The 15,995-nt window shown below is 46.5% G+C and overlaps 1 protein-coding gene across 2 annotated transcripts in view; it reads left to right on the forward strand.

The window, feature by feature from the left end:
* The window catches only part of BRINP2 (BMP/retinoic acid inducible neural specific 2), a 121,256-nt gene that overhangs the window by 52,642 nt on the left and 52,619 nt on the right, over positions 1-15,995 (forward strand). For both annotated transcript variants that reach the window (XM_043568744.1, XM_043568745.1), the window contains exon 2: positions 4,324-4,673. In XM_043568744.1, coding sequence (XP_043424679.1) covers positions 4,402-4,673 — 272 coding nt within the window. In that variant the 5' untranslated portion in view covers positions 4,324-4,401. The remainder of the gene's footprint in view (positions 1-4,323; positions 4,674-15,995) is intronic.

Below are 15,995 nucleotides of genomic sequence, written 5' to 3' on the forward strand. Positions count from 1 at the left end.
CTGGTGACATTATTTGTGGAGCGTAAACAGGAAATGGCCCCAGAGCCCTTCCCCTGAAAGAGCCTAATTCTCGCACAACTGTCAGTGCAGCCGTTACTTTGTCTCTTTTTTTTAAAGGTGAGGGAACACAGTCTAGAGATGTTTTAAGAGAAAGTTTTGAAACCGGTTTAAAACTTCTCCCTCTTGAAAAGAGATCTTTTCGTCAGGATGTCTTCAGATGCCGAGGAAAAGCGACGAAGCGGAAGCCGTAGGATTCCAAGGCCAAATGTTTCCCAGGAGCAGTCAGCGCTGCATTCAGGCGATCCTGCTGCACTCAGCAGACTTGGCCCCGGCAATCAAAACCATTTGATTCCAAAGCTGATACTCCTAGAACCAGGCAGGTTCCAGCACATTGTGAGCTCTGAAAAAGCCTAATTACAAAGAATGGCAAGAAGCACACATTGACGGAACGTATCTCCTTTCTTTCAAAGAGCACACAGCCTTTCACACCTGTCCTCAGAAAACTCCTGATTGGCAGGCGAGGTGGCAGCCGCCACTGCCCCCCTTCCCCCGTGTTAGAGCACAGGGCCCAAGAAGTTCAGGAGCTGAGCCAATGCCACGTGTTGTCCCTGGCTCACCGTGATCCCTCTATAAAACGCACAGAATTGAGTCGTCACATAAATTTGAGGACGAACTATGTGTGAGGGTTGGAATGATAAAAGCAAAGACCTGAACTCTGACCTTGAGGGGTCTGTAATCTAGACAGCGGGGGGGATGGACGTGAGCAGCACCACTCTGCTCGGGAAACTGCCATGCTAGCTTTCTCGCGTGCCGAGAACAACAGATGGTTCTTCCTCAGGGAGCACGGAAACCCCTCACCAGACCAGGCTTTTGCACAGGACGGGAGAGGAGTATTCCCATGTATTATGTTGTCTGTATTATTTTTTCTATTGCTGTGGAATGAATTGCCACCAACTTTGTGGCATCGAGCAGTACAAATTTACGGTCTCGCGGTTTCTGGGGGTCAGGAATCCGGGTGTGGGTTAGCCGGGTCCTCTTGCTCCAGGTCTCACCTGACTGAAATCAGGGTGTCAGTCAGGGAAGCGGTGCTTCCCTGGGGCCCTGGGTTTTCTTCCAGGCTCACGTGGCTGTTGGCAGAATTTGTTTTCTTGGGCTATGACTGTGATTCTCATTTTTTTTTTTTTTACTAGCTGTTGACAGGGAATTGCTCTCAGTTCCTAGAGGCGACCCACAGTCCCTTGCTGCATGCCCCCCAACAGTCCATTCACAGTATGGCTGTTTGCCTTCTTCACATCACCAGGAGCTTGTCTCTCTGACACTTCACTTTCTTTTAAGGGTTCTCATTCTCCTGATTAGGTCAGGCCCACCAAGGAAACTTTCCCCTTTGAACAACTCAAAATTAAGTGATTAGTAACTGATTAGTAGGTCCTGCCTCCTATATTCATAGGTCCTGCCTCCACTCAAAGGGAGCAGATTATGCAAGGCGTGCACAGAGGGACATGGAGATTATGTGGGGGAGTGCACAGAAGGACACGGGGCCATTTTAGAATCCTGTCTTCCACAGTGTTCTCCCACTGGTCAGTGTGTATTCCACTTCGTTGTGTTTGCTGTCTTGGCCTGCGGAGTCAAGTAGCCCCAGTCTCCAAAATGACCCTTCTCCCTTCCCCTCCGTCAACATGCCTTTAAAAACAGAACGGTATTTTATAAGAGGAATTAATCACCAATAGAGTTTCAGATAATGGAGCGAGCCCTTGCTTTTGTATAATCAATGCTTAGCATAGTGTCTTAGGAGTTCCCAATTTATGCTTCTCAAGAAATGAATGTGTGAATGATCAAATGAGAAATATTTTGGGCATCCTCATCGGATTACATCCTGTAAAAACAAGTCCTACCCACCCCCCATGTGCAAGGCAGACTCCTTTCAGTTTATATCACTTTTCCCCTGATTCAAGAGTAATGCATGCTTATTATAAAACACTCAGGGATTTTTCTTCCTTCTATGATTTTATTTTTTATATTTAACTTTTTAATCCATCTGGAACTAATTTCCCAATGCGATGTTTAAAATATTCCATCCCCTACCCAATTAGTCTGTAATGTTTTCATATGTATACGTGTATGCTTAGCTCTTGTTGATAATGAGCTCTATTTTTGAGCTGTCTGTTCTGTATCATTGATCTGCCCATCCAGTTTGTGTGTCAGCATCACCTATTTTAATGATCAGAATTCTGTGCTATGTTCCGAGACCCAGTAAGGCAGGTGTCACCTCCATGTTCTTCTTTTGGCCTCTGTCTCGACCAGGGCACGAAATGAGGGTCTGTCTTGTGGTGGCTCCGGCTCTTTAGGTAGGCACAGCCTTCTTGGCAAGGTCTGGACATGGAGCCAGATCTAAGCTCATATTCTGTCTCTGCATCTTCCTAGCGCAACTCCGCTGAGTCCCGGTGAGAGGCAAACCTGTAATAATAGCGCCATTGTAACAAACTTACTGTGAGAATCAAATGGGGCAGCTTCTAAGAATCACCCAGCACAGGGGTGCCTGGGTGGCTCAGTTGTTAGGCGTCTGACTTTGGCCCAGGTCGTGATCCCGCGGTTTGTGGGTTCGAGCCCCATGTCGGGCTCTGTGCTGACAGCTCAGAGCCAGCCTGGAGCCTGCTTCAGATTCTGTCTCCCTCTCTCTGCCCTTCCCCTGCTTGCGCTCTGTCTCTCTCTCTCTCTCAAAAATAAACATTAAAAAAAAATTTTGTTTTTAAAGAATCACCCAGGAGTACATAGTAGGTGGTCAGTACCTCCTAGCTGGGGTGGAGGAGTGAGTCTGAAGGTGCATATTCTCATGCATCCTTCCAAGAGGAGGCCACAACCCTCCTGAAAGCATCCTGTACAAATGCTGAGGCTTGGGTCTCTCACACTCGGGCCAGCCTTTAGGCTTTGCGTATCAGGATTCATGCTTGGCCCGCCTCCCGGAAGCCTCTTCAGGGCTCACACCGGTCCAAGGGAAGTCTGGTGGTTTTGTTGAACTGGAGCCATTGCAGACGACACTGGGGACTCTGGAAGGGGGCGTGAATCAGATGCTGAAGGCTACTTTGTCTGCCCTTACAGGGCTCTGGAAGTACCAGAGAATTAACATCCTTGTTTCATCCCCAAGGAAAGAGCCTGTCTCCTTGGTTTTGGCAGCCAGAGAAAGTCCTCAAGGCCACAGATTACAGGTCCTGGGGGGTAGGGTTAGAAGGCATCCTAGCACATTCTAGCTACTGAAGTGCTCCTGGCGAGGGGAGACGGCATGTGCTGTTCAAGATCTGAGGGACAAATGCAATTGTAAGGACCTCCATAGGATCGAATCAGTCCTCTGTGTCTGCCCAAAGGTTTGTAAAGATGACTGTTTATTCTTAGACAAGGTGCAGGCGCTGGAGATCGAAGGCCATATGAAATATGAGGAGTCACAGGCAGTCAGGAGTTTCGAAGGCCAGAATCTTCTTGCCTGGCCCCTTCCCTTCTACTCAGAGAAGGCCGGGCATATGCTCATTCACTCCTTCAAGGAGGGTCTCTGAACACCAGCTGTCTGCTCTCGGGACCTGGGACAGAAGAATACACAGCCCTGCCATCAGGGAGCTCCCAAGCCCTGTGGAGACAGAACTACAGGCCTCGTGTGCACTCGGATCTGCTCTCTGATGGTAGGCGATCCGATTTCCCGCTCTAACGCCATTCCTGTGCGGCCTTCAGTAAGAGGGAATCGGATCCTGAAAGCTGGAAGGAGTCTTAGATATTATCTCATCAAGCCCCTTTATTTTCTGTAGGAGAAAACTACAGCCAGAGAAGGGGAGTGATTTGTTCAAGTTCACCCAGCTTCTCAGCAACCACGGGACCTCCCTACTTGTGTGCCGCACGCTTGGCTGCCCGAGAAGCGGGGTCTCCGTTCACCTGGCCTCAAGCTTTTCGAGGCAGTGGGGGCGCTGTGGGCCTGCGACGGACCCCCAGCGAACATTCTGAGGGAGGGAGACAGAAGCAGAGGGCGTTGAGTCAACACAGGAAGGGAAGCAATTTACTGGAACGGCTGGGCAGACCTCCAGGGTTCAAAAATGTGGTTTCTTCCTTCCCTCTTTATCTCCCGAACCCTCACCCTCACGTGTGTGAAAATGAGGACGGCGGTCTTCCCCTTAGGATTGTTGTAAGGATCGAAGGGAACACGTGCCTCGAGCACTTTGCCCAGGGCCTGCGAGGAAGAGGTGTCGTTAGCATATAAGGGGGTTCCTGACGTGCGAGGCGCACAGGCCCGTGCGGGCTGAGACCAGGGTGTCCAACTGACATCGCCGTGTCGGACTTTTCTAGTTCCAGGAGCCCTGGAGGAGCGGCACAGAGCGGGGGAGCGTGGCGAGAGAATGAAGAAACCAACCGCCCGGGAGAAGCATGAGGCGGCAGTGCGGCACTCGGCTTAGAGGGCTCGGGCGGGCGGCGGCCCCATGGGCGACCCTGCTGGCGCTGGGCCTCCCGGGCTGGGTGCTGGCGGTCTCGGCCACGGCCGCCGCCGCCGCGCTCCCCGAGCAGCATGCCCCCTCCGCCGGCCAGCCGCCCCTGGACTGGCTCCTCACCGACCGCGGCCCCTTCCACCGCGCCCAGGAGTATGCCGACTTCATGGAGCGCTACCGCCAGGGTTTCACCACCAGGTACAGGATCTACAGGTGAGTGGGGCCCGGCGGGTCAGGACCCGAGCCAGGCAGCACCCCCGCGCCCCCCCACCTCCCCACCTCCGTCCGGAGCTGCAGATGCTGTGCCAGCTCCCCGTGCCCCCAGACTGAACTGGGGGAGAGGGCGGGGGAGCAGCCGGCAGGGAAAATAAGCCTCCCATGTTGGTTTTTAAAAAAAAGAAAGAAGAAAACACATACAAGCTGGAAAACCTGCTGATGCCTCCTGGGGAACTGAGCAAAAGGGTTTCTATTTATAGGCTGTGCTGCTTATAAATTGAGGACAAACCAGGCAGCATGGAGTCAGCGTGTGGCCCGTGCTGCCGCAGGAGGTCAGAGTCAAATGCTGGGGCCGGGTTTTAACTAATGGGTTAGATACTTTCATGAGTTGTAATTACCTAGACATGCAAATGAAGGAAGGGCAGCTCCGGCTCCTGCCTTCGAGGTCGGGGGAGATCTTCCAGGTCAGGGGGCAAGTCTGCCCTCATCCTTGTCCCCACCACAGCCGCGGCTGGCCTTGTGCGTGGACAAGGGCTATGTCTTCTTGGCCCTTTAGGCCCATCCTGGGGAGCGTCGGAGCTGAAAGTCAGCCATGAGGCTGGCCGGGCTCATCTGATGAGGGATGAACCTGGCTGCTGGACCAAGCACGTCAAAAATAGAAGGGTTCTCAAAATCCTCACCTTGGGTGACCCAGCCAGCCTCAGGGCTCCCACGAGTGCATCTCTGAATAAAAACTTCCCCTTCATCCCTCTGCCCACTCACCCTGTTGTCACCGCTCTTTTGTCCTCTTCACCTTGCCCGTGGCCTTCAGACAGCCCTGGGAGCTTTGCTGAAAGTTTTTTCTTTTATCAAAGACATCTATTTTTCCAATTACAAATTAGTTTCTAATGCAACAGAAGGAGAGAAAATAGGAAGAAGCACAAAAAGAAATAAAACCAGAACGTCCCTTCTTCCTTTTAGCAACTGAGGTTGCTATTGTTAACCGTTTGGCACGTGCATTTCTAGTCACATGAACATACTGAAATTTTTGGCCCCCTTGCTAGATCTTGCACTTTTCATGGCTTATGCACACGAGTTCATTCAATCCTTACAACAGTCCTACGTTGGAAGGACAGTTATTATCCGCTTTTTACAAATGAGCTCATTGAGGTCCAGAGAAGTTAAGGAACTTGAGGAAGGGCACACAGCTAGTAACGGTGGAGCCAGGATTAGCTTCCTTGTAGCCAGACTCCAGAATCTGGGTTCTTACAGTATATTTAGAGACATTTTTCTGTTTCTGGGAGTTTTTTAAAGTTTCTGCGATACCTATGCAGTCTGTGTAGGCTAGTATAAGGTCTCAGAAATAAGGTTTCAGGGTATTCATCCCTGGAAGGTTCCCAAATGGTAAGAGCAGCCATTTATAGAAGCTGTTCTCTTGGGTTCCCACACGTGGATGCAGAGGAAGGGACAAGATCAGGCATTTGAGGGGCTGGTACAGAGAGAGAAAGTCCGCTCTCAGGAGCAACCCACCCAGCTCTCCTTTCAGACCCTTTCTCTTTCTTCCATCGTGCTTGGATCCGGTCTGGTCTTGGACGGGATTGCAGTTCACAGTCTGCTTCAGTGGCTCTGGTCCGCGCCATCCTCTAAAGACTACGGAAGAAATTTGCTGGGGCCACTGAGGCAGAATGCCGCCAACTCAGGCTGGGAGAGGCAGAGTTAACGCCAGCTCAGGTGAAGGTAAATGGGCAGAAGAGTTTGACTTGACTTTCAGTAAATGTACAAGAAACTGAACATATGCACCCCCCCACAAATTTTCTATAAAGTAAATTCAGAATAATGATTCTCTTTATTAAAGAATTTTTTTTCCCATCCTCAGAGACAGGGAGAGAGAGAGAGAGAGAGAGAGAGAGAGAGAGAGAGAGAGAGAGAGAGAGAAAATTCACCCTAGAATGTATTTAAGCAGCAAATCCCTCCAGTCCAGGAAAACAAGATTTAATTTACCTTAGACTTTTCAGTTCATCCCAATCTTTTAGAAGCACTTTTTTTTTTTTAAAGTATATTGGAACTGAAATGTTGGGCCGGGAATCCCAACACCACCATCCACTTCAAAGGGCTATAGAAACTGGAGTGAATAAACTATCACTTCTCCCTGAGTAGATTTTTCTTCTCATTGAGTCCCAGCCCCAAGCCTGGCAGCCGCTGGATGCTTGGGCGGGAGCTCCGAGCTGGCCCATGGGGAGTGTCTGTAATCACTTCTGCACCATCAACCGTTCTATCAGCTGGCAATGGTTTTCTGATCACTTAATGTGACAAGCTCTTACACTGTGCCATTCTGTTTCTCTGGGGTCAGTTATTGCACATGAACCTGTACTTGGGGAAACAGTAACCAGTCATTCTGACAGGAATGCGGCATTCTGATGGGTGACCCTTTGGTGGGGCGAAGAGAGAATGGTCACACACGGCTGCTCCAGGAGCATTCTGGGAGTTTTGCCTTTAGTTATTAAGCAAAATGGTGGATCCATGGATACTGTTGTAGGGATCTACATTACTCCTGTGGGAATTCATTTTGATCCCTTCCTCTTTCGTCTCCAGTGGCAATTCTCTCTGGCAAATGCAAGATGTTGCTTACTTTGACTAAAGTGGTCGCAGAAAACTGGTAAAATATACGTTGAGGGTCGTCCCCAATGACCTGAAGGGCATTTTGTCTAGAAGGGCAGAGAGAGAAAATGCTTACAGAAAACATCAGTTCTGTGGTGAAGTCCTGGGTTTCAAATGGCATTAGTGTTTTATTTGTTTCTTGAAGAAAGTTTTCAGGAGGTAGAAATCAGATGGTATCCACATGTGCCTTCCGTAGAAGAAAGGAGATGAACTGTGGTGTGGGAAGAAGAAGACCTCCCAGTGCGGCTAGAATGTTTGGTGCAGAGGCCATGAAGCTCTCTCACACAATGAGAGAGAGGCCCTCCTTCTCTTGTGTGTAAACAGATCATAACTGGCAAAAAGCAAGTTTCTAATATTAAGCTCTGAATCCCACCTATTCTTACGTGGATATCAGAGTGTGCTCTCCCTTTGAGAAGATGCCTGCTTGTTCTAGAATAGCTTTGGCCTCTAACCGTGGGCCTCTGGAGATTGTTGCCCTGTCTGTTTCAAGTTTGTATTCATGTAGGCATAGATGCTTCAGAGTGAAAGTTCTGGAGCCAGATGACCCGGGTTCTAATCCTGGAGCTGCAGCTTCCTAGCTGTCTATTGTTGGGGAAACTGTATAATTGCTTTGTTCCCCAATGTCCTTATTTATAAAACCAGGACAATAATAGTTGTCTACCTAAAAGATTGATGTGAAAATTAAGTTAGTTAATTGATGTTAAGCACCTAGAACAGTTTTTAATGAATATTCCCTATTATTAGATTGTCCTCAACAAATATTAGCCAATGAAAGAATGGTAATGAGGTAAGAGCCATGGGTGCTTTGTGATAATGTCTGCTGAAGTCTGTCCACATTCAACAGACTATATGACGAGGAGGGGGAAAAAGCATATTAACCTTTATCCTTCAATCTCTCTCTCTTTGGGAGAGGAAACCAACCAAAGGATGAATGAATCATCTCTGGGGCGCACACTCACTGGTCCCCACAGGTAAAAATCTTTCTCCTACAGTCAGGGCTTGTTAACTGAGCAGGCCTTCCTCAGGACATCCTACAGAAGCCAGTCACTGCCAACTTCTTGTCCCCAGGGACAAAACGAGCAATCTCGGCATGGCACTGTTATGAGAAGAAAGACAATAGGCACTCTTGTCAAGCCTTCCTAAATAACAGAATGGGCTTGGCTATGATACCCACCTTGGGGCAAGCTTTTAAATGCCATTAATCAACCTCTCCCCGTGTCCTCCAGCCCTGTTAGATCAAGATCTGAGCAATCAGCCCATTTCTCAGACTCTGTCCCTTATGATACCCAACTTGGGGCAAGCTTTTAAATGCCATTAATCAACCTCTCCCCGTGTCCTCCAGGCCTGTTAGATCAAGATCTGAGCAATCAGCCCATTTCTCAGACTCTGTCCCTTAACAGGCTAGTTAAGAGCTAGAGGAGCAGAGCTCTTGTCTCCAATTCCATCTGTGACCTCCGTGCCCCCTCCCTTACTTGACTCCATAGCCCCCACTAGAAATACACATAAGTGCTCCACCTCTCACAGCAGCCCTGTGAGGCAGATGGGGGCTGTTAGGGTCCAAAGCAGTGAGATGGACTTGTTCAAGGTCACAGCCAGAAATAGCACCCAGGGCTCCCGACTTCAGGTCTCTTGCCCATTACTCTAGCCCATGCCACTTCCCTCTGACTGGTAAGTGCATCTTCATTATACCACGCAACCTAATCAGGCACCTAAATTGAGCTGATGCAAATGTAAATATGGTTTCTCGAAACACTCTAGCGGTAATGTTCCATTCTCCCCTTGCTACAAATCAAAGTAATGAGCAGTCTGGTTTTTTTTTTTTATTTCTTTTTGTATTAAAGCTTTAATAGAGAGATAATCATGGGATTGGAAAAAATCCAAGCCACTATGATGAAACGCTTGAAACTCGGAAAGAATAAATTAAAATTAAGAGAGAAAAGTTAGAAATCATACAGAACAATGAGCATAATATGGTGGTTGGGAGGAAAGCAAAACTAGGTATAATTCCAAATTATTGATCTTAGTTAGTCATTATTGCCTCCGTTTCTATCTGCTGCTTGTTTAGGAAGGAAGGGTCTGGGGCTACATTAGAAGCCTTTGGGGAGGAAAATGAACAAACAAACAAAAAAGAAAGAAATTAAATAGGTGTCATCATTGACAAAAAGGATATTATACTTTCATCATATTTTGGGCAAATTTTGCAGATTTTGAGAACCAAAGTAGAACAAAGCTGGAAAATGAGAGAGGGGAGTGATACCCAAAGGTAGGTAGCATTGAGGCAGGAATGCATTTTTAGCAGGTGCATCTGGAAATTTCCAACGGGGCAAGCAGGGACAGAACCGGATGATGTGGTGAGTTAGGGCAGTGAAGGCAAAGAACTTTTCAGTAGACACCAGAGCAATAACCCTAAGAAAAGACAATCTTTGTGCAATTCATCAGGATGAAAAATAAGATTTGGCAATAGCTCACATGTGAGGGAAGTGAGAAACAGGAACAATCAGATGTTTGATCCGTGCTGCTCCAAGCGTGCCTGGTGCACCTGCAGCATCTGTGATAACGTGAGAGCTTGTAAACAGTACGGGATCCCGGGCCTCACCCCAGACCTACAGAATCAGAATATGCATTTTAACAAGAGCCCCGGACGAACAGTATGACATGAAAGCTTGAGAAGTACCGTATCTGATTGCACTAAGAGCTTGGGAGGTAGAGAGAAGGGCAGGACTGAGCAGGGTGGAGAAGGACAGAAGCCTCCGTGGTGAGGCAGCATCCCCCACGATGCGTTAATATTTATTGGAGATGTTACAAATGAAACAGAATAGTAGTCAAGGGAGGTTAAGTTCAGGAATTATTAGTGCCAAGGCCCATGAACATGTAAGAATAGATCCAGCAGCTGGGAGAAAAGTTTAAAAGCAGAAAAGGCTGGAGGGCCTAGAAGCAGCCTGTGGGTGCCTCCCGGGAGATGGAGAGGTGAGGAATCGGAAAGCAGCTGTGGAAGCAATCACACAGGAGGAGCTCCAGAGCTGATTTATCATCCGGACCACGTCTCACGGACTAACAAATACTGATTTGGATAAACAGCGAACCCTGGGAGAGGCACCATCTCCAATTAAGAGATCACAATCCACATAAATAAACGGCAACCAAAGGCAACCTCAGGCTGCCTGGGTAAATCCCAGTGATTTCCGAGGCGTTCATTACAGCAACTGAGGTAGAGACGGGCTGTGTTATCATGCAGCTTCAGGGGACCACGAGGGAGGCCGTGCTTCTCAGGTGGATGGGACAGGCAGGAAGAAGGGGAGCTCTTCTGGAGAGAGGGCCTCACCCAAGTGAACTGGTTGATCTCTCAACTTCTCACTGGATCTATATTTTGACAAGGGAGCTGTGATGGAAGGAGAGAAATGAATGGTCTACAAACTAGAAAAAGACACACAAATTAGAGCAAAATTAGAGGCAAGGTGGCAACGATGAGCCTCTAGATCTGGTAACAGGTGCTGTTTTCCTGTTCCCAGGTGAGGCGTCAGGAAAGGGACAGAACAAAACATTTAGAATTTACTTTAACCAAGAGTTTGGTGCTAGCTAAAGATACAGCACCTCTGACATACAGGATCTAATCTGGGCTGTGGACCCAGATTAAGGAATGAGCCTTTTCCTCACCCAAGGACTTTCCTTCCCGAAATGTCTGGAAGGCCCCCGAATCGGGTGTTGCATAGCCTCATCCTCAGACGGCAGGGTCCTGTCTCCAGCTGTGACGTGGAAACCTACTACACAATGCCACAGACATATACGAAGCTTCCATTGTGTAGAAATAACTGAATGAGAAAGTGTTCTGCTCTCTTGGAGCAAGAAGAAACAGCACACAAATAATTGCAATTTAAAAGCATTACACAGAGCAAAATTCAATCAGTATTTTTGAGGGCCGACTCTGTGCTTGTCCTTCTACAAGATTGCGATCGTACACCATGACAAGGAAGGACACAGTTCTTGATCTGATGGAACTTACAGATAAGTACGTTTGGAGAACCCTGCACAGAAAGGTCAAGGAAAGCTGGAATCAAAGGGAAAGTATAGACCAAACTCTGATGAATGAGAGGAAACTGTCCAGGTGGAGAGCTGGGGGAATGGTGTGGTGGGCACGGGAGCAGTGTAGCCAACGTCCTGGGAGCACAAATTGTGGTTTAGAAACTAGGCAGCCAGGCCCAGGTATTTAATGTAGATGTCAAGAAGCATGTGACTGTGTCTCTCCTTCACCTGCTCTGTGACACTATGTTATTTCTGCCGTGACTTGTCCCTCCAAAATGCCAAAAGGGCCTCTTAGGCACTGGCTTCTTCCAGGGTTCAATTTCAAAACACTCGCACCTGGAGGGGCACGGATTACTCATGTATTAGAGACGGGTAAAAATGAAGTAGAAGTAATTGTGTATCCAGAGAAGGTAGAGCCAAATGCAATTCCTTCCATTTCTACCTTGGAAAAAAGGGATGTGAATGTTCCCCTGGTGAAAAAATGGTAAGCAGTGCTTTAAGGCCCAGTAAAGCTACTGGTTCATCTGAAAATCCTGCATCATTTATGCTTAAAAAAATCAAATTCAGGTTAAGTTTACCACACTGCGTATTTGCTCACTCGGTCCTCTTACAAGTATTTATGGAGAGTCTCCTTTGGGCAAAACATGATTCTGGGTATGATGGCAGGCTACAAAAGAGAGAAACCAGGGTTCTGATTTCTAGGAGTTCAGTGGTCCAGTTTGAATGACAGTCCACACACTGGAGAACATGTTGGAAGGTTGCATTTCATGCTGGGGAGAAGAAGACATTTAGTACATTCTCGATGATTGATGGACAGATGTGGCCCATAGATGCTGTGTCAGAATGAATTCTCGGGATGCCAGTTCCAGTTTCCCCAAGGGCAAAACGACTCTCGTCCCAAATGTTTTTATGTCTTTGAGGGCTATACCCAGGTTGTCCACCCTGGCTTGAAACAAGATTACAAAGATGGTCTGTGAAGAGAAAATGTAAAAATAAATATGTGCAAGAAATGAAGGGAAAAATCCAGGATGGCCAAGGGGAGAAAAGCAAGATCAGTTTTGTTTTCAGAGGAGATTTAGTAGTGAGATCTTGAGTCAGTCGGGCAGAGAAAAAGAGGATTAATTTTTGCTTCGAGAAATAATTAATTTTATTCATGAATGAATTGCTGCTTAGAGCCGTGTGTATGAGTGAGGTAGGCTTCATCTAGAAACCATCACGACACAGATGCTGGCAGACAGGGACACTGGCTCGTCATGTGGTCTTTTCCTTTTCTTTTTCTTTTTTTATTTTTTCTCCTCAAGAGAAGAGCTTTTTCTGGGTCAGGGATTCTCATTTTTTTTCTTTATTCCGCTTCTGCCACATTTATCCTACCTCAGGGCTTCCCACATCTCCCACAAGAAAATTATTTCAGTCCCGTGTTGCTTAGAACAGTGAATGGCACGTGGCAGGGCATTTATTCATTCAGCACATATTTCCTGAGCATGTGAGTATTCTGGCCACTCCACAAGTGCTGGGGACACAGCGATGAAAGAGACGTAGCCCAGGCCTCAGGGGGCTCTGCCCTCAAGGAAGATTCACCGGAGCAGGTGGCCGGAGGTGGGGAGGTCTCTGAAGCGGCACAGGGTGCTGCGTGTGGGGAGTGTGGTTCCCACACCAATCCTCCACCTCTTCCAGGATTAGAAGCAGGTGAGTGTACTCACAAGGTGCTGAGGGCAAGTAGAACACATTTATTACCATCAAGCTGGGTGAGAGATGAAGGTCTGGACCCGAGTCAGAGGCAGGGTTCCTATCCCCACCATCCATCCCTGACTCAAAGTAGAGCCAACTGGAGCCCGCTGGTGACCTTGGCTGGACTGATCTGCCCAATCCTAAGCAAAGCCACTGGAGGAGGCATCGCTGGATACTGTGGATGGGCCAGCTCTGGTGGAGCTCCGCAAGAACTGACGGTGAGAAGGGGGAAGCTCTCAGAGGGACTGTCGACTGGAGGGCATAGGTGACTGAGGGACAAGAACTGTTTGTGAGCAGAGATCTCAGGGCACCGACCACACAGTGATGAGTGTGAACCATAGGATAGCCGGCTCGTACCAACCTCCCCGATTTCCCCATGGGATTAGGTGGGTAGGGGGCAAAGAAAAGCGGTTGTTCTGAGAGTGCAGACATTGGGCAAAATTTCTATTTAATTTTGGAAAGAAAGCAAAATATTCTATTATTAAATATTAATGTTAATAAATAATAACTATAGAATTATATATATAACTATATATATATGGTACAATTATCCTAATGAGAAACCTACAAGGGAGATGCTGTCTGTATACATAGATTACAGATGAAGACACTACATTTTACAGGATGTCATGCATCTGGTAAGAGGAAGAGCCAGAACTCAAGCCATACAATAGAAGATCTAACTATTAAATATTATTGAATCAAATGCATAATTTTAGCCTGGGATTCTTTTTTTAAACATTTATTTATTTATTATTTTTTAATATTTATTTTAGAGAGAGAATCAGAGCATGAGCAGGGGAGGGGCAGAGAGAGAAGGAGACAGGCTCCGAAGCAGGCTCCAGGCTCTCAGCTGTCAGCACAGAGCCCAATGCAGGGCTTGAACTCACGAACCATGAGATCATGACCTTATCTGAAGCCAGACGCTTAACCAACTGAGCCACTCAGCGGCGCCTATTATTATTACTTTTTAATATAATTTATTGTCAAATTAGCTAACATACAGTGTATACAGTATGCTCTTGGCTTTAGGAGTAGATTCCCATGATTCATTGCTTACATACAACACCCAGTGCTCATCCCAACAAGTGCCCTCCTCAGTGCCCATCACCCATTTTCCCCTTTCTCCTACCCTCACCCCCCCCCACCATCAACCCTTAGTTTGTTCTCTGTATTTAAGAATCATTATGGTTTGCCTCCCTCTCTGTTTAAAACTGTTTTCCCCTTCCCTTACCCCATGGTATTCTGTTAACTTTCTCAAATTCCACATATGAGTGAAAACATAGGATATCTGTCTTTCTCTGACTGATTTATTTCACTTAGCATAATACCCTCCATTTCCATCCACGTTGTTGCAAACGGCAAGGTTTCATTCTTTTTCACCTCCGATTAGTATTCCATTGTGTATATACACCACATCTTCTTTATCAATTCATCAGTTGGTGGACATTTGGCTCTTTCCATAATTTGGCTATTGTTGATAGTGGTGCTATAAACACTGGGGTGCATGTGCCCTTCTGAATCAGCTCTCCTTTATCCTTTGGATAAATTCCTACTAGTGCTATTGCTGGGTCATAGGGTAGTTCTATTTTAAATTTTTTGTAGAACCTCAACACTGTTCCAGAGTGGCTGCACCAGTTTGCATTCCCACCAACAATGCAAGAGGGTTCCCATTTCTCCACATCCTCGCCAACATCTGTTGTTTCCTGAGTTGTTAATGTTAGCCATTCTGACTGGTGTGATGTGGTATCTCAGTGTGGTTTTGAATTGTGTTTCCATGATGATAAATAATGTTGAGCATCTTTTCATGTGTCTGTTGGCCATCTGGATGTCTTCTTTGGGAAAGTGTCTATTCATGTCTTTTGCCCATGTCTTTACTGGGTTATTTGTTTTTTGGGTGTTGAGTTTGGTAAGTTCATTATAGATTTTGGATACTAACCTTTATACCATATGTCATTTGCAAATATCTTCTCCCATTCCATCAGTAGCCTTTTAGTTTTGTTGATTGTTTCCTTTGCAGTGCAGAAGCTTTTTATCTTGATGAGGTCCCAGTAGTTCATTTTTGCTTTTATTTCCCTTGCCTTCAGAGATGTATCAAGTAAGAAGTTGCTGCAGCTGAGTCAAAGAGGTTGTTGCCTGTTTTCTCCTCTAGGGTTGTGATGTTTTTCTGTCTCACATTTAGGTCTTTTATCTATTTTGAGGTTTTTTTGTGTGTATGGTATAAGAAAGTGGTCCAGCTTCATTCTTCTGCATGTTGCTGTCCAGTTCTCTCAGCACCATTTGCTGAAAAGACTGTCTTTATTCCATTGGATACTCTTTCCTGCTTTGTCAAAGAGTAGTTGGTCATACATTTGTGGGTCCAATTCTGGGTTCTCTATTCTTTTCCTTTGGTCTTTGTTTTTGTGACAATACCATACTGTCTTCATGATTACAGCTTTGTCATAGAGAATGAAGTCTGCGATTGTGATGCCTCCTGCTTTGATTTTCTTTTTCTACATTACTTTGACTATTTGGGATATTTTGTGGTTCCATACAAATTTTAGGTTTGTTTGTTCTAGCTCTGCGAAGAATGCTGGTGCAATTTTGATTGGGATTGCATTGAATGTGTAGAATGCTTTGGGTGGTATTGACATTTTAACAGTATTTGTTCTTCCAATCCATGAGCATGGAATGTTTTTCCATTTCTTTGTGTCTTCTTCAATTTCTTTCATAAGTTTTCCATACTTTTCAGCATACAGATCTTTTCCGTCTTTGGTTAGGTTTATTCCTAGGTATTTTATGGTTCTTGGTGCAATTGTAAATGGGATCGATTTCTTGGTTTCTCTTTCTGTTGCTTCATTGTTGGTGTATAGAAATGCATCTGATTTCTGTAATTGATTTTGTATCCTGCAACTTTGCTAAATGCATGTGTCCATTCTAGCAGCTTTTTGGTGG

Source organism: Prionailurus bengalensis, chromosome E4 (assembly GCF_016509475.1).
Source record: "Prionailurus bengalensis isolate Pbe53 chromosome E4, Fcat_Pben_1.1_paternal_pri, whole genome shotgun sequence".
NCBI classification, from domain to species: domain Eukaryota; kingdom Metazoa; phylum Chordata; class Mammalia; order Carnivora; family Felidae; genus Prionailurus; species Prionailurus bengalensis.